This window comes from Pseudopipra pipra, chromosome Z, assembly GCF_036250125.1.
Source record: "Pseudopipra pipra isolate bDixPip1 chromosome Z, bDixPip1.hap1, whole genome shotgun sequence".
Lineage (NCBI taxonomy): Eukaryota > Metazoa > Chordata > Aves > Passeriformes > Pipridae > Pseudopipra > Pseudopipra pipra.
Window position 1 is genome coordinate 9,135,513 of NC_087581.1, and position 23,074 is coordinate 9,158,586.

Sequence of the window (23,074 nt, forward strand, 5' to 3'; positions counted from 1 at the left end):
TTTGTTCTTTACCAGTAGCAGCAGTTTCTCCTCTCCACCTTCCTCCTACTCTCCATCCTCCAGGCTGTACTTTCAATGCCACTGCCCTTACTGAAGGTTGAAGCAAAGCAAGGAATTAGTTTGGGACTGATTTTCTGAACATTAATTCTTCCATTCTCATGTGGAGACGCTGCTGCTCTCCTCATTTGCTCTCTAATTACACAGCACTGTAACTTTTCCCTTTTTATGCTCTCTCTTCCAGCAAGTCAGAAGGGAGGGAGTTGCAAAGTCTTATTTTCACCACAACCTACCACCATCCCTGACCAGGCTCGGATGTATTTGCCTTGTGCTGGTCCTGACAGAGGCAATCCTAAATGGCTTTATCTTGGGGCCTGGCACTACATGCCAGGATGAATCCTCTCTGCTGTCCTCACCATGGGAAATGGAATGTGGCTTTGGGAATTAGAGCCCCAGTGCTCCAGATGTAGGCCACATAGCTGGCCAGCTGGGCTTCCAGGCATCTTTGCATCCCTGGGGATCCGATCTCTTTGGAGCCCTGTCTCATGGGGCTGCTGGAAAGAGTTGGTGGGTGCTGGGAAAGAGCCAAACCCCCTGCTCAGTCCATTGACCTGGGTTGAGAGGAGAACACAGAGCTTGCTGTGCTCTTGGGGTGTCCCCTCATGTCAGCATTACAAAGGGGGATGTGGCAAGCACAACCCCGAGCCCAAGCACTGCCACCAGACCTCTGGATCAGAGAGACATGAGAAAGCCACTTGACTTGCAGATGGTGACCCACACCACACTGTTAACCATTGCCAATTTCATACACCACCCCCACCTCCTGTCTCATCTACCCATACTCTGCCTCCAAGCAAGAAAACAGGCAGACAGGAAAAGCTTCCTTGCTCCAGCTTCCAGCCAGGGGCACCAGATGCTCATCCAGCCTCTGCCAGTATCCCCAGCTCACTTACTACCGCATCCCTCCCAGTTCAACCTCAACACTGGCTGGCATCTCAGATTCCTGATGAAAAGCTCTAGGCGAGACTGTTCCCTGCCAGCAGCAGGCAGTGACCTGGAAATCTGCAGAGCCACCACAGGATAGGCACAGTGCCATACAGCAGGTCCAAGGACTGAAAAGCACAAAGGCCCATGAGATTGAGTCAAGATGCCCAGGGCCAGACATGTCTCATCTTCACATGTCTCTGTTTGCTTGTGAAGACAAGACAGGGCATCCTCCAGCACTCCTGCAGGGGTCCTTGGGGATCTTCATCCTTTCCTTTCTCCTCTGTACACAGATCCTTATGCCTTTACCCACCCACCTCTATAATCTTGTTGGACCAAGGACATGGGATACTGAGGAAGGAGCAAAATTAAAGAGATTACTAGTTAGGGCTATGGGAAGGGTGGGAAGCAACCCAGCACCACTGCAGCACCAGTGGAATCTTCTGCCCTCAGAAAAACATCACCTGCATCCCTCTAAGCATGACCTGCCATGGGCCAGGGCAGACACAGGGAAGGAGGTCTGGGAGGCAATGGAGAAGAGCCAAGACCAGAATAAAGGCAAGCCAGCCCACTCTTTCAGAAAACTCTCCTTGCAGACAACACCTGGGACAATTTTAGTTTTATTTCAGAGGTCACACATTTGGTAGCACCACAGAGGTATGAAGCTTCCTACAGCAGTCAACTGAGCACCACTTTGTGTCCTGATGATCTCATCACAGCTAACTTGGCACATTACGAATTAGATGCCAGGCAGATCTGCAAAGGAAAAGCATCAGATGGACACACTCTTAGTAGATGCAGCAGGGTTTGTCTCCAGCCTGGACACTACCCACCACCTGTGACCTTCAGGGATGGCATCCCTGCTGGGAACACCTGGGGATGCCCCTGCTGAGGAAAGTAGGGACTCAGGAAGTTTCCAAACTTGCCTAAATGATCGGGTGGCTGGAGAGACTAGAAGGGCTCATTGTGCTTGGCACCCAAATGCAGATCAGAAATAACTTAGTCAAAATGTAACTTGGAGAGAGGTATTCCCAGGAGGAACCAAGTGCTGCAGGACGCCTTTGCTGAGGAAAGCAGGGCAAAGGCTGGAAGCTGAAACGAAGCCAAGCCAAACTCCAGCATGCGTCCTCTACAAACAGACGGGTCCCCAGAGGTGACTGAAGCTATTTGGACTCCCTGGCACAGCTGGTGTCCATTCCAGGGGGTTGTGGGGGTCAGAGGTGAGTGGCAAGGAGGATGCCAGGGCTGGCGGAGTGCTGCTGGCTCTCAGTTACCATTGCCCTGCCTCACTGGGAGCATCTCAACCAGAGTCCAGACTCTCCAGATTTTGGTCCGATGCCTCCTGCTGATTTCCACAGCAACCTGGGACAAATTGCCACATTCCAGCATCCCAAAACTGAGGGGGGACATTGCCTTTTCTCTCTCACCTGCTTGGACATGGGGCTGGCAGAGATGGCTCCACAGGGGGATTTCCCAGCCCACGCATCCTGCATGCCTAGTTTAGACCTGTGCGTTGGTGGCTCAGCGAAGGAGACAGCAGGATAAGTCAGGATAAAGCACAGTGTCCAGAGACAGGATCTGCCTAGTGGAATCTTGCTTTTCCCCAGGCTCTGCCCCAGAAAAAGCACTGCAGCATCTCTCATACTGCCCTTTCCTCCCACTCACTCTTGCCCTCAGGACTTGGCCGCTCCAGCAGAGCCTGAGCACAGGTGGGGACAGCAGGGGACTGGAGAGGACTGAGTCCTCCCACACACTGTTGCCCACTGCCACTCAGATCCGCCTGCATCCCCAGCGTGGGTGGCAGGAGAGCCCTGCTGTGCTCATCCAAGGGGGTTGGCAAAGGTCAGCCTGGGATGAGGTCTCCAGCGAGGGCTGCCAGCCAGCACTGGCTGGGAACCGCTTGAGAATAGCGGCAGGAAGGGAAAAAAGAAAGAAAAAAATAAATAAATAAAAGGAGAAAAAAAAAAAAGGAAGAAAAAGAAAAAATAACCCAGCTGGCAGCACAGACGCTGCCGGGAGAGGAAGCGGCAGGTTGAGACAAGGACATGGCTCATTATGCCACCCCCGCAGGTGCAGAGCGCCGAGTGGAGCGGCCGGCTCGGCTGCCGCCGGCGGCGCTCGTAGCGGGGAGACAGCGACCACCGTCCTCATCCTCAGCCCCAGCCCGGGAAGGACAAACCGAACACCATCATTATGGCTGAGAGTGGCTTCCACCCCCTTCCTCCCGCATGCCCTGGGAGGCCAGGCAGGCTCTGGTGACACACAGCACCACGAGGACAAGAGATGCTCCTGGAACAAGCTCTTCCAGTGCTGCAACAAGTGTCCTTGGTGATTTCCAAGGTCAGCCTGGATAAAGCCCCAGGCAGCATACTCTGACCTTGTGGCTGATCCTGCTTGCAGCACAAGACTGCCAGGGGACCATTCCTATCTGGATTATCCCATGCTCAGAGCTGGGCAGGCACAAGACCCACCACGTGCTGGGGCTACCAGCACAGCCAGGGCACTTGGGAGCTGAGGCTTTCCTCAGAGGACAGGCCAAGGGGCTGGATGAGCCCCGAGGAAGGAGGTCCCCATGTCTCCAGGACAGGGCTCACCTGCACAGACAGCAGGAACTAAGATCCAGGCCTATACTGGAAGGTGATCCACCAGCATCTCCTTGGAGATGCATCAACTTCAGATCACAGCCAGGACCCCAGCAGACAGGGAACAGAGCACTAATCCAACAAAAAAAAAACTGGGCATGGATTTTTTTCTTGCAGCCCTTTCCTCCTCCTGCAGCTTCAGGGTGCTGGAAAAGGCGGGCGACATCTCTAAGGATGGGAACAGGCAGGAAGGAGAGACAGCACCGAATGTGTGGGCGCTGCTCTCGCCGTGGAGAACAGAGCGCAAACCCTGCTGCTGCCAAGCCCAGTGTCCTCAGATGCATCTCCCAGCTCCCCCAGCCACAGCCACTGGAGACTTCCCTGTGCTGTGCTGTGCTGAGCGGGGGAGTCTAAGCAGGACAGGGGAGCAGCGCAGCGAGGAGCCAGCACCTTGCTCCTGCCTCGTCTGCTCAGCTGTAGGAACATCACAATCCAGGTTGGAGGAGGTGGCAGCAACATGGGAAAGTTCTCCCTCAGAGTGATATGGCACTCAGGCAGGAGATCGCAGAGCTCAGTGACCTTGCCCACTGCTCCAACCTTCAGATAACAAGTAACGATGTTTCAACACAAAAACAGCCCAGGCTGCAGTTTCCCACCTCCCCATCCCCTCTGGGACAGAGACAAACAGCCAAAGCATCTGGAAGAGCTGAAGCTCCAGAATACACTATGCTGCTCACTCCTGGACCCTGGGGATTTCCCACACCAGAACCATCATCACAGGCTCACCAGCCCTTGTGGATTTCTCTTTTCAGGAATTTGCTCAACTGCCTCTTGATCCCAGACAAGTTTCTTACATCTTCCCTCCACCACTCTACCTGAGTGCCTCAGGAAACACGCTCATGTCCAGAAGGGTCACTGCCTCTTCCCACACGAGATACCCCCTTAGAGCAACTTGAGCAACCCTTTCTTGCTCACCTTCCTTCCCTCCGCTGCACAGGATTTTATTATTCCCCATCATGCCTCCCTCAGTCATCTCTTCCCCCAGACGGAAGAGAGCCAGTTTATGTAATTGTTCCATCTATGGAAACGGCTTCGTACCTTTAATTATTCCTGCCACCCTTCCCTGCACTTTCCCGTCGTGTCTTTAAAAGGGTACGGATGTGCCAGCAGGGAGACGGGCTGCGAAGGAGGTGCAGTTTTGGTTAAAACACCCTCTGTGTCCCGGAATGGAGGCTGTGGTCTGCCCTGACCCTGCTCCTGCCCAGTGGGACCGCAGTCAGGCCCTGGCTCAGAGCCCTTATTTGTCCCTGGACAGGCTGCACACCAAGCAGATCATTTGTGAGTGCAGGGACGGCCAGCACCAGCTCCCCCACCCTGGGGCCTCCAGCGCTCCCGGCAATAAAAAGGCCGGAACAAAAAGCATTTGCAAGGCCAGGACATGGGCACGGCGCGGGACACGCAGCATGAGCCCCCCTGCCGCGGGTACGGGGACAACAAACAACAGACAGCAAAATAGATGGGCAACAGTAAGTGCTGGTTTAGTACCACGATGACTCAGCCGCTGCACTGGGAGTGTGGAGGGAACTCCGAGGCTTCCAGCTCACAGGAGGTCCACAGACGGTTCATGGTGGGAAAGAGGTAGGTAGCCCAGGGGCTGCTCACACCCTGCCTGGGGACTCCAGAAAATCAGAGACCCTCACCCAGGAAGGACAGGGAGGCCAATGCTGTGATCAAACTACAGGGGACAGACAAGATGTGAACTCAAAGCGCCCTGTTCAAACACCTCACCAGTAAGGGGAAGTGCACAGAGGTTACAAAAGGACAAACACCTAAACAGCCTCAATCATTCACCGCAGTGCTCAGCTTCACCCACGAGCTGAAGCACCTGGAAGACCAGCTGCTTCCCCCCTTGGCCTATGGACAGGTGTGCAGGCAGGATGCTGTGCCAAGAGGGACCATGGTTGCACACCAATGTGGTCGCTCGACAGGTGCAAGAGATGGGTTTTCTTCTTGAGACAGGCAGGTTTCCTAGGACAAAACCCAGGTCATGGGGTCCAGACAGCTCCTCCAACCAGGAGCCACCTTGCTCCAAGTCTAACCCAGGCTGGGATGCTGGAAAGGTCAAGGGGGAGACTCATATGGCAAAACCCCAAACACACCCCTCCTCAGAAGGGGACACATGACAGGGCTTTGCAGAGGGACAGCACTAGCAGCGTCTCTGGCTCAGCTACACAGCTTCCTCGGAGCTGGCCACAGCTGCTGTGGAGCTGGGATGCACCAATGTCAGATCAGAGGCTGTTTTAAACACAGCCCCTGAGCCTCACACAGGACTCAGGCTCTGGAGTCCCATGGCTTTTTCATGATGAAAAAGCAAAGCACAACATGAGCCCTCACAGCCTCACATGGCTGAAGCGTCTCAGCCACCTCCCAGTGAACCTTCTGCAGCATAAAGAGAATGGTCCTGTCGTGTTGGGTGTTTGATCCAGGTATGGCACTGTCCTTGGGGAGTGGGCACTCACCAATCATCCCCCTCAGACTCCTCAGACCTCCCCACAGTATCACAGAATCAATTAGGTTGGGAAAGACCTCTGCGATCATCTAGTCCAACCTATGACCGAACATCACCATGGCAATTAGAACCAACTGCCTCGTCCAGTCTTTCTTTAAACACCTCCAGGGCCGGTAACACCACTACCTCCCCGGGCAGCCCATTTCAGCATGTGAGCCTTTCTGTGAAGAAATTCTTTCAAATGTCCAACCAACCTAAACCTACCCTGGTGCAGCTTAAGGCTGTGTCCTCTCATCCTGTTGCCAGTTTCCTGGGAGAAGAAATCGAGCCCCATCTGGCTACAACCTCCTTCCAGAGGTGGTTGTAGAGAGCAATAAGGTCATTCCCGAGTCTCTTCCTCTCCAGGCTAAATACTGTCAGCTGCTCCTCATAGGGCATGAACTTCAGACTCTTCACCAGCTCCCTCGCCTTTTTTTGGACATGCTCCAGCACCTCAATGCCCTTCTTGAGTGCCTTCGGGGGCTCGCTCTCCCTCCTGCCCCTGCCAGCCTTACATGGAACGGAGCACACAGGGCTCTTGGGATGCCCACACTGCCCTGCAACCCCACAGCACAGCCCCGCTGTGGCTCACACCATGCACCAGGGCAGATCCAGTGCCTCCCAGATGCTTTCTCACATTTTCTGCCATGGGTTCAGCCTTCCCAGCCCTGCAAAGCACTTCCAGGACCTTGAACCTATTTCTGCACAGAAGGGCAAGGAAACTGGGGAAGAGACTGGAGCACAAGTCCTGTGATGAGCAGCTGAGGGAGATGGAGGTGTTTAGCCTGGAGGAGGCTGTGGTGACCTCATCACTCTCTACAACCACCTGAAAGGAGGCTGTAGCCTTGCAGTGGTCGGTCTCTTCTCCCAGGTAACAAGTGACAGAACAAGAGGACATGGCCTCAGGCTGTATCAGAGGAGGTTTAAGTTGAATATCAGGAGGAATTTCTTCACAGAAAGGGTGATTAGACACTGGAACGCACCCAGGGAAGTGGTGGAGTCACCGCCCCTCGGGGTGTTTAAGACCCAGGGAGGTGGTGGAGTCACCGCCCCTCGGGGTGTTTAAGACCAGACGTGGCACTCGATGCCATGGTCTAGTCGCCATGGTGGTGTTGGGTCATAGGCTGGACTCGATCATCGCAGAGAACTCTCCCAACCTAATTCATCCCGCGATTCCGCACCACCCCAGCCCTGGTTGTGCCGGTGCCCTGGCGGACTGCCAACCCCTCACGGTGTGCGCAGTGCCCCCGGCCCTATGACAACCCCTCGGCCCCACTCACACGCCCCCGTTCTGAGGGCGGGGGTGGAGGAGGGGGAGGTGAGGCGCGGCGTCCCGGTGACGTCACACCTTTCCAGAAGATTCCCCTCGGGGATCCCGCCGCTGCGAGCGCGCGCCGGGCCAATGAGCGAGCGCCGACAGGGCGGGGCGGGCTTGAACTGGCCAATGGGCGGCGGCGGTTGGGAGGCGGGGGGGAGGTGGGCGGTCGCGCGGCGTGGCCACGCCTCTCCTGAGGAGGACAGCCAATGAGCGCGGCGTATCGCGGCGACGGACAGCCCCCCAGGCCAACGGGGGCGTGGCGCGCGCGGGCGGGACTCCCCTGACGTGGCGTGCGGGGGGCGGGGGTGGGGGCGGCCCAGCGAGCGCGCGGCGCCCCGGGACAGCGGGAGCGGTGAGTGCCGAGGGGCGCAGCGCTGCCCCCCCGACCGCCCCCGCCACACACACCCCCCGGAGCCCCCACAGACCCTGCCCCCGCCGCACAGCGAGCCCGTGGGACCGGCGGCGTCCGTCCCCTGCCCCGGGGGGTGTCACTATGGGCGTGGGGCGGGTCAGGTCCCTCTCCCTGGGGCTGACGTTGTGGGAAGGGGGGGGTTGGACCCGTACCCCGGGGGGTGACGGGGTGTCCCTGTGGGACTGGGGTGGGGGGGAAGCCCCCTGCCCCTGTGGGGTGACAGCGTGTCCCTGTGGGATGTGGGGCGGACACGCTCCCTGCCTCTGTGGGGTGACAGCGTGTCCCTGTGGGATGTGGGGCGGACACGCTCCCTGCCTCTGTGGGGTGACAGCGTGTCCTTGTGGGATTTGGGGCGGACACGCCCCCTGCCCCTGTGGGGTGACAGCGTGTCCTTGTGGGATTTGGGGCGGACACGCCCCCTGCCCCCGAGGGGTAACAGCGTGTCCCTGTGGGATTTGAGGGGGACACACCCCCTGTCCCCGAGGGGGTGACAGGGTGTCCTTGTGGGGCTGCCGTGGGGTGACAAGTTGTCGCTGTAGGGCTGGGGGGGATTTGTCACTCTGCCCTGTGGGGTAACAGCATGTCCCTGTGGGCCGGGAGGGTCATGTCACCCTGCCCTATGGGGCTGGGGGGGGTCAGCCTCTCTGTGCCATGGGGTAACAAGTTGTTGCCATGGGGTTGAGGGGGGCAGTACCCCTGCCCACTGGCGTGACAGGGTGTCATTGTGTGACAGGGGGGTGCAGTCCCCCTGCCCTGTGAGGTGACGGAGTGTCGCAGTGGGGTCATCCCCCCTGCCCAGTGGAGTGACAGGCTGTCACTGCGGTTCTGCTGTGGGGTGCCGAGTTGTTGCTGTGGGGCTGGGTGGGGGTCAGTCCCACTACCTGTAGAATGACAGGATGTCACTAGGAGACTGGAGGAGGTCAACCCCCCTGCCCCACAGGATGTTGCTGTGTGGCTGGGGGGTCAGTATCACTGCCCTGTGGGGTTATAAGGGTGTTGCTACAGGGCTGGGGGCATTGGTCCCTCTGCCCATGGAGTGACAGCGTGCCCCTGTGGGCCTGGGAAGGGGCACTAACCCCTGTGCACCCATGGACTGACAGTCTGTCCTGATGTGGGGGTTAAAGCTTTGCTTTATGAAGTGACTCTCTGTTGGGCTGGCAGGATCAGGCCCCCCCTTGACCGAGAGATGACAGGGATTTGGTGACAGAGTTTTGCTGTGGGACTGAGAAGGGGAGCTGACCCACTCTGTCCCTTCATGGATGGGAAACACGAGCTAGCCACCCGGTCCTGTCACCATGGGGTGACGTAGAGTCTCTGTGGGGCTGAAGGTGGGGGAGGAAGGATATATCTGCCTCTGTGGGGTGACAGACTTTCTTGGTGGGGCTATGGGTCAGGGCTAACTGCTCTGCCCCACACAGTGACCACATGTTCCTGTGGGTCTGAAGGGGGAGGCAGGAAGGGGTTAATCCCCCTGCCCCATAGCAGTGACAGTGCATCCAAGTGGGGCTGGGAGAAAGAGGTTAACATCTCCACGATGGGGCTGCAGTACAGCCCAGTCGGGCAGGGAGAGGGTGATGAAGTGGGAATTAATCCCTTTCTCATGTCCCACTTTGAAGAGAATAATGTGCCCTGTTTCAGCCATGTGGTGTGGTCAGGAAGGGGTTAACACCTGTCACTGCCCTGCGGAGGGTACCAGTGTATCCCAGTGGGGCTCAACTGGCTGATGAGAAAGTGGATAACGTCCTCCCCAGGTGTCAGTAACGGGGTCGGAGGGACCAGCATGGAAGGGGTTAACCCCTGTCCCCAGTCGAGGTGGCAGTGTCTACCCCGAAGAGCTGGCAGCGAGATGGGAAGGGTTAACTTGCTTTCCTCTTGGGGCAGACATCGAGTCCCAGTGGAGCTGGATTGTGGCAAGGGGTCACCCCTGGACACATGTGGGTCAGTGGACTGGGTCACAGCGCAGGGGCGAACCCCTTCCCATGCAAGTGACAGCTCCTCACCAAGGCACTAAATGGTCCACCCCTAAAAAGGACAGCGCTTGTGGGCTTGGAAGTGGGGTTAACCCCATCCCAGTGAAGTTCTTAGCTCCCAGTGGGGGCTGGACAGGGGACAGGGAGTGGTGGTGTGTGCAATGAGGGTGCTTAACCCCACACCACTGTGAGCACCCTGGTGGGTCTGGAAAGGGGGTACCCTAAAGGGGGGGGCTGCACAGGGGGGCTTGACCCCATCCCCACACCAGTATGAGCACCCTAGTGGGGCTGGAAAGAGGGGATCCTGCTTGAGGAGGTGCTGGTGAGGGAAGCTTGATCCCATCCCTGCCCAGGAGCCAGCACTAGATAGGTCTGGAAATGGAAGACCCTGTCTGTGGGGGATGGTGAGTGGGGCTTGACCTCATCCCCACGCAGGAGGCAGCACCCCGTGGGCACGGAAATGGGAGACTCTGTGAGGAGACGCTGAGCGGGGGTCCTGGTCCGCACCCACGCAGGAGGCAGCAGCCGACGGGGCTGGCAGTGGGGGCTGTGCCGACAGAGGCAGCGAGGGGAGGGTTAACCCCGTCCCCACGCAGGTGCCGGCACCCCAGTGGGGCTGTCGGTGGGGAGGGGGAGGCGGGCGGTGCGTGTGGGGGCTCGGGGAGGGGATGATTCATTGCGGGTAGTCATGACATTGCTGCCTGGTTGCCTGCGGCTGCCATCCAGCACGGGCACGGGTGGCTCTGCCTGCCCCGGCACGACAAGATCCCCTCCAGCTCCCTGACTGAACCCAGGATACGCTGCCATGCCGGCCATCCTGCTCTTCTGGAGCCGCGCCGAGAGGTATGCGCTCCCTCGGCACCCGAAGCCCGCCGATCCCACCCGGCACTCGGAGCGCAGCGGGACCCCCGGCCCCCGGCGACGCAGCGGGATAGGGGCTGTCGCCCTCCTGGCATTTCACTTCCCGAGGGTGGGATGCAGGAGCTGTCCGGTGATGTCCCGGCATAGCTGCCCAATTTCGGTGTGGAGCGTCCGGAGAGGATGCTCTCCGTGGCCCACGAGTGGCGGTGACGGACGGGGGGACGCGGTGGCATTGGCTTTCCTTGGCGCGCCTGAAGGTGACTTCTCAGAAGTAGGTTTTTGCGCCGTGGGCTCGGGGGACGCACCGTCCCCATCCCGCTGCCCTGCCGTCGCTGGGAGCTCCTGGTCGGTCCTGGTCGGGAGAGCGGCGCTCAGAGCCCTTCTACGGGGGGACCGGTGCTGGCACCCGGTGAGGGGGATACAGGGACCCCCGCACATCCGAAGGGGAAAGCTGGGGAGGTGCACATTGGTTAACGTGACTTTTTTCCATATCAACGCCGCCCTACTTTTCTCCCTCCCCGATTCGCCTGGCGGGTGCACAGCCCTGGGCGTCAGCAGAGTCGTTTCTGGGGACACCGAGGGGCTCCTGGCTGCTCTCCCTGCTCCTCGGCGGGGGCTGCGCGGGGGACGTGCCAGTACCGGGGCTGCCGGGCGCCTTGCGGCAGCAGGGAAGGAGGATGCAGGAACTGACGGATTAAGCAGAAGTGTCTTAATCCGTCGGTTTAGCGAGAAAGCGTCGAGAAACCAATTAAAGGGAAAATTACAGCACGGCGAGCGACTCCATTGAAGGGTCTCTCCGCGCGCGGCTGGGAAGCGCACAAAGGACGGCAGCTCCCCAGCAGCACCGCGTCGACCAGAGCCCTTTCGGAGCCACCCTGGGAGTGAGGTCAGAGCCAACCGCGGCCGCCGGGCTGGCGAGGAGCTGCCCTTTGGGTGTGCCTGGGGAGCTGGAGGGGGAGGCTCGCCACCAGAGCATCCCTTGTCGGCGGCGGCATCCCCGGCACGAGCCGGCACCTTTCTCCCCACCGCCCTCCTCCCACCCTCCAGCGCCTCCCGGCCGGGCGCACAGCACCTGCCGGCGCCTGCGGACAGCCGCGATGTTTAAAATAAAACTAGAGCCCTTAAAAATGACAGCTTGGACTATGAATGTGTTCGTAAAGTTTCGGTAAGTGGGTTTCCGCCTCTCGACCTTGTGTCCTCATTAAACCATCAGCGCCTGTCTCCGGCATCCCGCGGTGACCTTGCACCCCGGGATGGAACAAAAAAACCCTGGCCAGTGCCGCTGCCGGGCTGGGTTTGTTCCCTTAGATGACTGCCGAGCGGAGGGATTATGTCAAGCGATCGCTATTCAGCTGGCGCGCTCACCCAGCGGTTGCTCGGGCTGATGTCATGTGCGGGGCCGGAACAAAGATTTATTCTTTATTTAATTATTTTTTTCTTTTGGTGTGGTTGCGAGAGGAGGATGGAGGCTGGGCTGGCTCGGCAGTGCCAGGGGATGCCTGTGGTTTTCTAAGGCAGGGTGGCCGTGGCTTATCCAAAGGCGTCTGCTTTGGGAGGGAGATGCAGGAATGCCTTTTCCTGGCTGAAACCCCCCCGCCGCTCCCGAGGGGGTTAAATGGGAAGGCAGGAGAGGATGACTGAGCAGAAGGGGGAGAGGAGCGGTGGCAAGGCGCAGCTGATCCCAGAGAGGTGGGAGGGAAGGAGGGAGGCTCTGCGGGGACAGAGTCGTGTTTTACCACCATTGTGCATGTGAGCTGAGCCTTGGGAGCGTGCCTTAACCCACCGGGTCACCCGGCAGCACCTGGTCCTCTCCAGCACGGTAAACCGCGGCACCGGGATGCATTTCGGTACAGGAATTCCCCCCTCCCTATGCCCAGCCGGACAGAGGGCTCTCTGGTCAGGAGAATATCCTTGGCAGGCATCCCCAAAGACCCCTCAGTGGGCAAGACCAGAGATCTTTCGGGGGGCAACAGCATTTGCCAGAACAGGATGTATTTTCATGGGAAGCCTGTTTTAATGTATTTTCGTGTTTTCCGTGGAGTTTTGTCTGGGTGACGGGGTCCCAGTGGTGCTGCCGAGTTGGGCTGTGCGGGGTCAGAGCTGGACACTGTGGTGCTTGTAGGGGGACAATAGAAAGATTGTCACCTCTGTTGCTGGAGCCAGGGTGTGATGGGGTTGCCTTCAGTGCTGCTTGGTTTGCCCTCGCTGTGGGAGGGTCAGCATCAGCCAGACAGGGCCAAATCCTGATCCTGGTCCTGGTGCTGGTCACAGGGAGCCCCTGTCCTCCACTGGAGGCTGCTGTGGGGAAGGGAGGCGTTGGAGTGACCTTTGTGTGGAGGACATTGACAAGTTAGCTCTTGGTGCTGCTGCCTGTTGCTCACCCCAGGGGCTCCCGCAGCCCCCCAGCGCCGTGGGGAGGGGAGGTGGGGGTGGGCAGGGGGCAGAGCAGCCCCAGCGCCTGCGTGGGCTGGGTGCTGCCGGCATCTCTGCACGCAGGAGCTGCCACCAGAGACGCTGTAGATGCTCCTTACGCCCCCAGGGACCTCCTCCCACCTCTTCTGTGCCCCTTGAGCTGCTGCACGTGTCTGCAGATGCCTCCATCTCCCCTAATTTAGCCTTAGCCCCCCTCACTATCTACAGCAAAGTACCTGCTCCATGGCTGGGGCAAAAAAGAGCAGAGGTTGATGGTTTGGATGGAGGTGACCAAGTGTGGGGCCAGTTTCCAAGGTGGTCATTGTCCAAGACGTGGCCCAAGGAAAGTGTTGGATGCTTGGTGTGGATACTAAGGGCTCTCTGTAGCAGTGTAGGGATGGATCCTGGGGGAGCACAGCCACCTTTGATTGAGCTGCTGTGGTTGAGAGCTCCAACAGGATCTCAGGGACAGAATAAGAGTGGGGAAGAACATCTGGTAGCTTGCATGGTGGTGAAGAAAAGGGTGAAGGCTCACACCCTGTGCCAAAATCCGTGCGCTGGAGTGGCACAGTGAGCTGAGGCTGCTCAGGGATGTTTGGGCAGGGTGAAACCTGGACTGTAGCAGAGAGCAGGATGCGAGCAGCAGGAGAGCAGGGAGTCTGCTGGGACAGTGCCTGGGAGGAGCAGGGCCAGCAGCAGGCACTGAGTCGTGGTTTGGGGAGTGGGGGAGCAGGAGTTTGCTGTCAGATAACCAAAGGTTGAGGAGCATGGGGTTTGCTCAGCCTCTGCCTGGAGGAGCAGCCCTCCCTTCTCCTGTGGCTGCTTCCTGGGTTGGTGCCACTCCAGCGGCGTGACTGGGGGATGAATTACGGCCACCGGGTTTTCCATGCCTTAGTATAGGCATAGGCATGGCCACGGCCTCAGCCCCCGCACGATGGAGCGAGTGAGCCCTGGGTTCCTGCCTTACTGCAAGAGGCAGTTGGAGGCTCTCGGGGAGTGCAAGTCAGGCTAAAAAGTGTTGGATTTTTTTAAAACAAAAAAATAAAAAAGCCCTCCCACCATCACAAGATGTTTCTGTCTAACGGCTCTTTTCTCTCTTCGCTAAATACAAATTACGGCTCTGACAGCCGGAGGCGCTTATCTCCAGCTGAATGCCAATTGCTTTCAGGAACAAAATGTTTGAAGTTCCTCTAAGGTGAAGGCGCAGCATGGTCCCTGCCACTGCTTTCAGTCTCCAAAAACCTGCTGTCATCACCCCGACTTGGGTCTCAGGTCCCCAGCTGGGAGAGAACCAGGCGAGGGGGTGGACACAGGCCGTCAGCTACATTTAGACATAGCTCAGCCCTCCTGACTCAGCCAGGGGGGATGGACAGGGATGCAGTCCTGGCCTGACGTTGGCAGTGGCGTGGCCCCTATAATAGCACCGTGCCCCGACTCAGGCTCTCTCTCCCTGTCAGCCTCGGAGATGAGTCTGTCTATCCCTGCTGTGGGGCTCAGAAGGGTAGAGCCAGAGCTGGGACACCTTCTGGCATCGGGGCTCTGACCTCTAGTGGGAAGCGTGGACTGGAGCCGGCTTTGGTGCTGCTGGCCAGCGGGACGCAGGGAGCGTCGGCTCCGCGATAAGTGCGTGCCAGTGCCAGTGTGTGCCGGCCCCGTCCCTGGCTGCCCCAGGGCGATATTCACCTTACGAAGAGCTGTCTTTCTGCTTTCAGGAATAAGTACTCAGCTCCCGGCAGTGTTGCTGTCATGGGGAAGGACTATTACAAGATTTTGGGCATCCAGAGCGGCGCCAACGAGGATGAAATCAAGAAAGCCTATCGGAAAATGGCCCTGAAATACCACCCTGATAAGAACAAAGACCCCAACGCCGAGGAGAAGTTCAAGGAGATCGCAGAGGCTTATGATGTCCTGAGTGACCCCAAGAAACGAGCCGTTTACGACCAGTATGGGGAGGAAGGTAAGGAGATGAGCACTTCCCACTGGGAGGCAGGAGTGGGGGGTTCAAATTGGTTTTGCAGGAGAGGGAGAGTTTTCACACACAGGTGTTCCACTGTTCTATGTCTGCTCCTGAAGTGGGACTGGTAGCCACAGAATGGGGGAGACTGAATGCTCCACAGGCGCCAGAAATCACCTCTCATCCCCCTCCTCCCTGGGCTGCTCCACTTTTCCAGCCTGCTGCCTTGCTCCCTGGGGTGGCTGGGCTTCTCCTGCCCTCTGCCCCAAAACCCCGGGTGTGGGCTGAGAGATGGAAGTGGAAGAAGCTCACCTCCTGCATCATACCTGGGGTAACTCATTAGCTACTCTTTAACTGACCTAAATAAAGCACCAGAGAAGTATTGCTTTTGCCCACATGCCCCCTGCATTTGGGCACTGGTCCCGCTGTCCTCCCTGGTACAGGCTGACCTACTGGATTCAAAGCTTTTCCCAATTTAAGTAATAGGCCCTTGTTTTGAAACCAAGAGGCTGCTGTTGTCTGGTGGTTGGCATGGAGGAGGAGGAGGAGGAGGAGAGCTGCTCCAACGCAGGCAGCCTTATTAGTCGAAGATGGAAGAGCACAACCCCATTCGAGGAGAGTGCTGAATAGCATCTGCATTAATCAGCCCAGGACTTGGGTGCTTAAAAGAGCAGGAGGTCTGGCAGGAGCAGGCTGCTGGATGGAAGAGACAGCCCCTCTTTCGGGCAGGTGCATCCCCCTCACAAGCCACCAGCAGAATTAACCAGCGATGGGTTAATTGTCTACCCTTTAGTTATGTCAGGGCTATAATGGGTGCACCAGGCACAGTGATTTTGCCACCCTGTAAAATGAGAAGAGACTGTCTCAAGTGGGAAAACAGCTTTTCCCGGGAGGCCTTGATGAAATCGGACCCCACTCATGCTGGCGTCATGGGATTAAAGGTGAAACCTCCTGGCTGCACAGTCCATTAGGGACAGGGGCTCACTGGGGATTTGGCGAAATCCCCATTGCCTGCAGGCATGTAAAGTAAGAGTGAGTTAAGGAAGGAGGGGAGAGCCCACCCTCATTGCCCCATCAAGTTAAACACCTTCTCCCCCCTTGCCCCATCAGCATTAGACGAGTCCTGGTCCGTGACCCCACACACCTTTTGTTTCCCGTTTTTTGGAGCAACATGTTGGTGATTGGTATTTTGAGGAGCTTCTGGGTCCTACAGGCTGTGATGGGCAAGGTGAAGCAAAAGCCCCTCTGACCCACCCAGAGAATTAACTTCATCAATCAGAAGAGACTCCCAAACTTGTCCTGCTGTGAAGGGAGGTGGGGGCATGGCGCAAGGGACAGCCTGTCAGAAATAGCCCTTCACTGTCACTGGCATGCCCTGAAAATAGTCCCTGAGCTCGGCTTGGCTTAACCCTTCCCACCCCTCCTGGTCAAAAATAGCCTTGCAGAGCGTGTGTGACCTCTTCTGGGGAGCACTTCGAATGTGCCTTGGGACCTGAGGGGAGTTGCAGTAATATAAGGCTCAGTCTGGGACCCAGCAGGAGAGTTTTTCGTGGGAAGGGTTGCCAAAAGATCCAAACCTGGATCTTACCTGGTGTTTTATACAGTCGGTATGCAGGAGCTGCGTGCCGACCTGGAAGGTTGCCGACTTCCACCTGCTCATAGAATCGTGGAGGTTGGAAAAGGTCTCTAAGATCATTTAATGTAACACTGCCATGTTCACAGGTGCCACGTCCACACACCTTCTGAACACTTCCAGGGATGGTGACTCCACTACTTCCATGGGCAGCCTCTTCCAATGCCTGACCGCCTGTTCTGTGAACAATTTTTTCCTAATGTCCAGACCAAGAGGCAAGGCTATTGGGGCAGACAGGAGTGTGCTCATGGGGGAAAATGGACATGGGCTAATCAGGATATATTTTAAATTAAAATACTCTGAATTGGGTGGAGAAAGCCGAAGAAGCCCTTCAGTAGGGACAGAGGGGACAAAACCTGAATGGAATTTGAACTTGCTGAGTGTAGGGGCAGGACTATGTGTCATGGATAGAGGTGGTACCCGCCTGGCCCATGGTCTTCACAGGTGGCTAGGCTGGAAGGGGTGACCTACACACCCAGGAGATAGGGGAATAACTGCCTGCAGGCCACAGAGACCATCCTCCCATCTGGAAAGTGCAGTGCCAGCACAGCATCCCCCAGCAGATGAGCCTTCATGTCTTATCTTCCCACTTCTCTTCCAGGTCTCAAAACTGGAGGTGGCTCTTCAGGTGGCTCAGGAAGCACTTTCCACTATACCTTCCATGGAGACCCCCATGCCACCTTCGCATCCTTCTTTGGAGGCTCCAACCCTTTCGACATCTTCTTCGCCAGCAGCCGCTCCCGGATGTTCAATGGCTTTGACCAGGAAGACATGGATATGGATGATGATGATGACCCTTTCAGTGCCTTCGGCAGGTTTGGTTTCAACGGCATCAATGGGGTTCACCGGCGGCACCAAGAGTCCCTGCACACACGGAGGAAGGTCCAAGACCCTCCTGTCATCCACGAGCTCAAGGTGTCCCTGGAAGAGATCTACCACGGATCCACCAAGAGGATGAAGATCACGCGCAGAAGGGTCAACGCTGATGGCCGGACCATGCGGACTGAGGACAAGATCCTAAACATTGTCATCAAACGGGGTTGGAAGGAGGGAACCAAAATCACATTCCCCAAAGAAGGGGATGCCACCCCAGATAACATCCCTGCCGACATCGTCTTCATCCTCAAGGACAAGCCTCACTCACACTTCAAGAGGGATGGGACAAACGTGATCTACACGGCAAACATCAGTCTTAAAGAGGTGGGTATAGGTGGTAAATCCCCCGGGCCGGGAGGTGGCACTGGGCCATGGCATTTGGGGCCACGATGGGAGTCAGTCCCTCTCCCAACACTGAATAGGAAGGACCAGGTAGGTCGTGAGAAAGGAGCTGCAGAGGCCAACTCCCTCTTTGTTTTGGAGATGCTCGACCTCCATGCTGGGTGTAGGACATGGATGCTGTGGTCCCTTGAGCCAGTACAGGTGGTATTTATCCATTTTTTCCCTTCTCCATATGTCTTGTTTTTCTGTTTTAGCGTAGGGTATTCACGTGTGGAACAGAGCCCAGATACTCTGTAGGAACAAGGGAAAACCCGTGTTGGCTAGCAAGAGTCTGATCCCTGCTCTTCTCGTATCTGAGCCTGCTGTGGCTTAGTTACTGCCCAGGATGGCACCAGGTGCCTCTCCCTGTGGGCAGAGAGCAGGGTCACATGGAGGAAGGTGATCCCTCACCCTCCCTGAGCAGTGCTTTAGCTGTTTTCCTTGGTTCTGGCTTTCCTAAATAAGGAACAAAATAGATGAAATATCCAGGCAGTGAGTAAAACTCAACGCATCCAGGCTGCCAGTCCTGGAGGTCGTGGCCAGGCTGGGTGCATCAGAGCCAGCAATCTGTGTGAAGGTGGGAGAGGAAAGTGGAGCTTACCTCAGTACAAGATGTGCTGTTCACTGCTGCTGCTGCTGTATAACTACCATATAATAAATCCCAGCTGGCAGCTGCGTTTAACATTGACGTTTTTGGCAGCTGCCATTTGCTATTCCTTTCAGACGGTAGACGCTGTCTGTCTTCTTAATGAGCTGATTTTTTTTTTTCCTTCCTGAAGGCAGATTTATGTTCTGAAGTGCATTTAATAGAAATAAGCTCAATGGGCCAGACCCGAGGTAGGGAAACGTGAGCTTGTGAAGTGTGCCAGCGAGTCAGGAGAGCTCTGCGGCGGCTCTGCATCCCAGCTGAGGCTGTGACAACATGTACTGGGGACAAAGAGGAGCCACGTGGGTCAGGCAGAAACTGGGCACTCTTGGAGCAAACTCAGCTCCAGTTAAGCTGCAAGACTCAGGAGTTCAGTTTCCCTCACAGTGTGAAGTGCAGAGGTTTATTCCTGCAGTGGCTGGTTCCTGTGGCCGATCCAGAAATACTTGGGAGAGAATGCCTTATTTATGGAGCAGCCATGCATGCCATATCTCAGATGTTTCCTTCTGTTTGTTCCCCTTATCCATAAAATTAACCCTGAGATGTCTGTGCTGACGTCCAGACCATGTTAGCCCAGGTTTATGCACTGCCCAGGCTGGAGGGACTCTTGCCTAGAGTTGACCTTTGAGAAGCAACTGGAGAAACCTGTTCCAGCCTCACGTGCTGTGTTGCACCATAAGTGTTGAACACTTGTGATCTCTGTGCTGGCATTGGGTTTGCACAATGCAGTCACAAAGTGGAAAATTGCTGGTCCAGGCAAAATTCCTCATTTCTTTGAGCTGGAATTTCTGGTCTCTGTCCTTCCTCACCGCAAGCCCGACATGCTGGGTGTCCTTATGGAGCTGCTGGCCTGGCTGCCATCCCTAGCCAGGGCTATACTCTGCTGCTTTTATCTTCTGTGAGAAGAAGTTCCTTAAGTTCTCTGGAGCACGAGCAGGTGCTGAGACCTCCCCAGCTCTGGATGCTGCCACGTCAATATGTGATAGAGTACAACCTCTTCATTGCCTGAGCCTCTGGTCACAGCCTTTCACCCTTCTTCCTTGCAAGGCTGCCTTTTTTAGCCTGAGCTTTAGTCTCTGCTGCTGCCATGAGAGAGCACAGTGCCAGCAAAGCTGGCAGGCAGTGGGTCCTGTGACCCCACTCACTGCTGTGCTGAAGGCCCCTCCGAGCCCCCTCCAGCCCTGCTGGATGCCTGGCCAGGGCAGTGCAGGTTGCTTGCCACCTGTCCGCTGCAGAATCAGAGGTGTATGAGGGTTACTCCAGGGACTCGTCGACTTCCTTCCTAAAATTACAGGCGTGTGCCGCAGCAGGAAGCCGCGGGAGGGAGGAGAGGCGTTGCTCCACCAGCAGCTGCCTCTGGCAGGAGGCAGCGCTGCCGGCGGGGCCTCGTGCCCGCCTGGCTGCCAGGCTAACGCCTGCCCTCGGCACCATCCCGCTTTGCATCCTTTACCTGGCGTCACCTTCCTCAAAGCATCCACGCGTCAGCGCCCGGCTGAGACGCGACCGATGGCGACGTCCTCCCCGGCAGCTCCGCTGCGAGCGGAGGAGGACCCGGCGCTGACCTAGATAGAGCTCTGCTCGCACAGCACAGCACTCAGCTATCAAACCCAGGGTGATTTCATCCCTAGGGATAAACCAAACCTCTTTCTAGGATGCGGGGTAGCTCCCGCGGTGACTGGTGTTACTTCAGCAACCGGTTTCCCAAATGCCAGTGAAGTTGAGCAAGAAGAATGAAAAACAGGGACATACGGTGGAGGAGCGATCGCCTCAGATTCTTGCGTCTTGGCTTTGGGAAGGAAACATTAAGATCCCGTCTGCCTTCGCTATTACCGCCTGCTCTGTTCCCATCCCTCTGCTTTCCTCATCCACGTGTTCCCACAGGGAGTTCTTGTTCTTCTTTCCATTTTGTGGCTGGAGATGTCCTTTCACTGGCACACATGTAGCCGTGCAGCCCTCCGTGGCACACGGCAAGTGGGCACCAGCGAGCAGGAGGGCTCTGGCATCCTTGGGTGAGTGCAGGGCAGAAATTCCTTGATGCTGGGAGGTTGTCCTTTGTTTCCCTCCCACAACCTGCTGGAGATCAGCCAAGCACCTGCTGCTCGCACACAGCTGGCGATGGCATCTTCCTGCAGGCAGAAAAGCTCATCCCTGGAGGACAACCTTCCCAGGAGGAGGCCTGTGCAGATGAGCCGTGCAAGGAGACCGCACCCTCTCTCCTGTTCTCTCACCAGAGACCCCCAGCCAGCTCTGGACCCCTCTGTGAACCCCCTGGTGCAAAGCCCTGATTCACCTGCAGAAGCCATGTCCATCATCCCTGAGCCAGTGGCCGGCACGAGAAGAGATGTTTCTCCTGGTGCCTGTTGCTGCTCTGCCACTGGAGGCTTTTCCTGGGGAGGGAAATGCAGAACATTCTCCCACCTACCCCAGAAACAGCAATTACATCTTCTCCCCCTCCCATTGCAGGGCATTTTGGGAGGACTGGGACTCCCAGGACCCAGTTCAGGGTGGCAAACCTGAGCCAGCCCCCAGGCTGTACAGCTCAGGACTGTACCTCAGCAAACCACCCCCCACTTCCAGAAGCATCGCTCCGCAGTCCTCTCCATCAGCCTTTGCTGAAAGCCTGGAGATGATCCTGCCCACATGTACGCCAGAGCTGTCTGAGTTATTTAAGGACACAAGGATTTTCTTGCTGCATTCCCGCGTCACGTGGCTCGCCAATGCAGGCCGGTGTGTGCCTGCCGCCCACCGCCCCGGCTGCTTCCGGAGGCTGGGTACAGCGAGGTGGCACCCCCGGCACTGGCTCCTGGCTTTGCCATGGGGATGGGTGACCCATTGGCTGGTTTCCTAGGAACCAGCCCCTTTGGCAGCCTGGCTCCCAGGAAAGCTCGGTACTGTGCCATGGCCACACCATCATCCCGCGTCAGCGTAGCCTTGTGGGGGCTGTCAGTGGTGGGGATGGGGCACAGGCTGTGCTATAGATAACCCCAGCGCCAGGCAGAGCTGCCGTGCTCCAGAGGGTGACAGCTGATGAGTCGTGGTGGCATCCCATGATCTCAGCTGGATTTTCGGCTGCCCGAGGCTGGACAGGTGCTAAATTTAGCCTGTCCTGTTGCTGTGGGTGGCTTGGTGCTTGCTGGTGGTGCCTCCTGGGGAGCCCAGGAGGAGGGGAGGGAAGTCCTTCCCCCAGTGAGGCTGGGGCACCCCTCTCCATGGCTTCTGCAGCCCAGTTCATGGTGGTTGGACTGGGCTGGCACCAGCAGAGAGCCGGGCTTGCAGTGGTGAGCATCACCCCGTGCTCTTGGGCATCGTCCAAAGGGACCTGGGTGGTTTAACCCAGGGAGCAGCCGGTGGGGGGACGGGGTGTAGCTATTGGGATGCTTTGGGGTGTCAGCCCCATCTGATGGCGTGTCCCCTCTTCTCCCCTCAGGCCTTGTGCGGCTGCACAGTGAACATTCCCACCATCGATGGAAGGGTGATCCCACTTCCCTGCAACGACATCATCAAGCCGGGGACAGTGAAGAGACTGCGCGGGGAGGGTCTGCCCTTCCCCAAGGCCCCCAGCCAGCGAGGAGACTTGATCGTGGAGTTCAAAATCCGCTTCCCAGACAGAATAGCTCCCCAGACGAGACAGATCCTCAAGCAGCACCTCCCATGCTCCTAGAGCCCTGGGACTCTCCTCCAAAGCAGCAATACTCCAAACGCATGTGCCACAGCACCTGGCCTGCACAGAGCCAAGGTGCCACAGCACTTTTAAATGCAAAAAAAAAAGACAACCACCCCTCACACTACTTTCCCTCCCCAAAAAACCCACCCGACCCACCCCCCATCCATTCTTCTTTGCCAGTTTTCTACTCCAACAATGGGGAGTCTCCTGTCTGCCACAGGCTGCCAGACTTTTTCTTTCTCCCCAGAGGTCCAGCTTTCCTGCCTCGCACGAGCGAGAGCCGTGGGCCCTTTGCCCCGGGAGGTGCGTCGCGTCGTGGGTTTTTTATGTCACCTGCTTTTCAAGCCACTCTTTCCACAAGAGGCTGGACTTGTCGGGGTCCAGCGCAGTGTAAATAGGACTCCGCAGGATCTGGCGTCCCCGCTGCTGGTTTTTCTCTTCCCCTCTTTGATACTTGCTGCTGTTTGGGGTCCCGGCTGTCCCGCGGTGCCAATTACTCCTGCCCGCGGTGGCCCCCCCAGTAGCCGGACTATTTCTCACCTGGGACCACGGTACCGAGTCCGGCCGTGGCCCACTCTCCTGTGCCAAGCCTACACCGAGCCTCGGCAGTGCCAAACAACGGAGCATGTGGGGATGGTCCATCCAACCTCCTGCCCCTGCCTGGGGATGTCACCGGTGCTTGTGGGCACAACCTGCCTGCACCTGCTGCCCACAGGGCCCCAGCCAGCAGGAGGAGGGGGGAAAGCCCAGGGTGGAGCTTTCTTTTTTCAGATGTGTTGAGTTTGCATTGCTGCTTTTATTTTTTAAATACATATATATAGAGCTCATTAGATAAA

General features: G+C 57.3%; 1 protein-coding gene and 1 long non-coding RNA gene across 6 annotated transcripts; one reads left to right on the top strand and one right to left on the bottom strand.

Annotated features, from left to right (window-relative positions):
* Positions 1 to 1,583: 1,583 nt before the first annotated feature.
* LOC135407537 (uncharacterized) lies at positions 1,584 to 7,531 on the bottom strand. Its single transcript, XR_010426916.1, has 2 exons — positions 7,392 to 7,531; positions 1,584 to 1,737 (listed from the first exon to the last, which is right to left on the bottom strand). It is a non-coding gene; the product is annotated as an uncharacterized LOC135407537 (long non-coding RNA).
* A 160-nt stretch (positions 7,532 to 7,691) lies between these two features.
* Positions 7,692 to 23,074, top strand: DNAJB5 (DnaJ heat shock protein family (Hsp40) member B5). Of its 5 annotated transcripts, none has more exons than XM_064642656.1 (4): positions 7,692 to 7,781; positions 14,797 to 15,041; positions 17,273 to 17,871; positions 22,002 to 23,074. In XM_064642656.1, exons 2-4 carry the CDS (start codon positions 14,831 to 14,833, stop codon positions 22,233 to 22,235), a joined length of 1,044 nt encoding a protein of 347 aa, XP_064498726.1. In that variant the 5' UTR covers positions 7,692 to 7,781; positions 14,797 to 14,830; the 3' UTR covers positions 22,236 to 23,074. The 5 variants fall into 5 exon arrangements, with proteins under 5 accessions (XP_064498726.1, XP_064498724.1, XP_064498723.1 ...); XM_064642654.1 differs by lacking the exon at positions 7,692 to 7,781 and adding an exon at positions 10,525 to 10,654; XM_064642653.1 differs by lacking the exon at positions 7,692 to 7,781 and adding an exon at positions 10,712 to 11,837.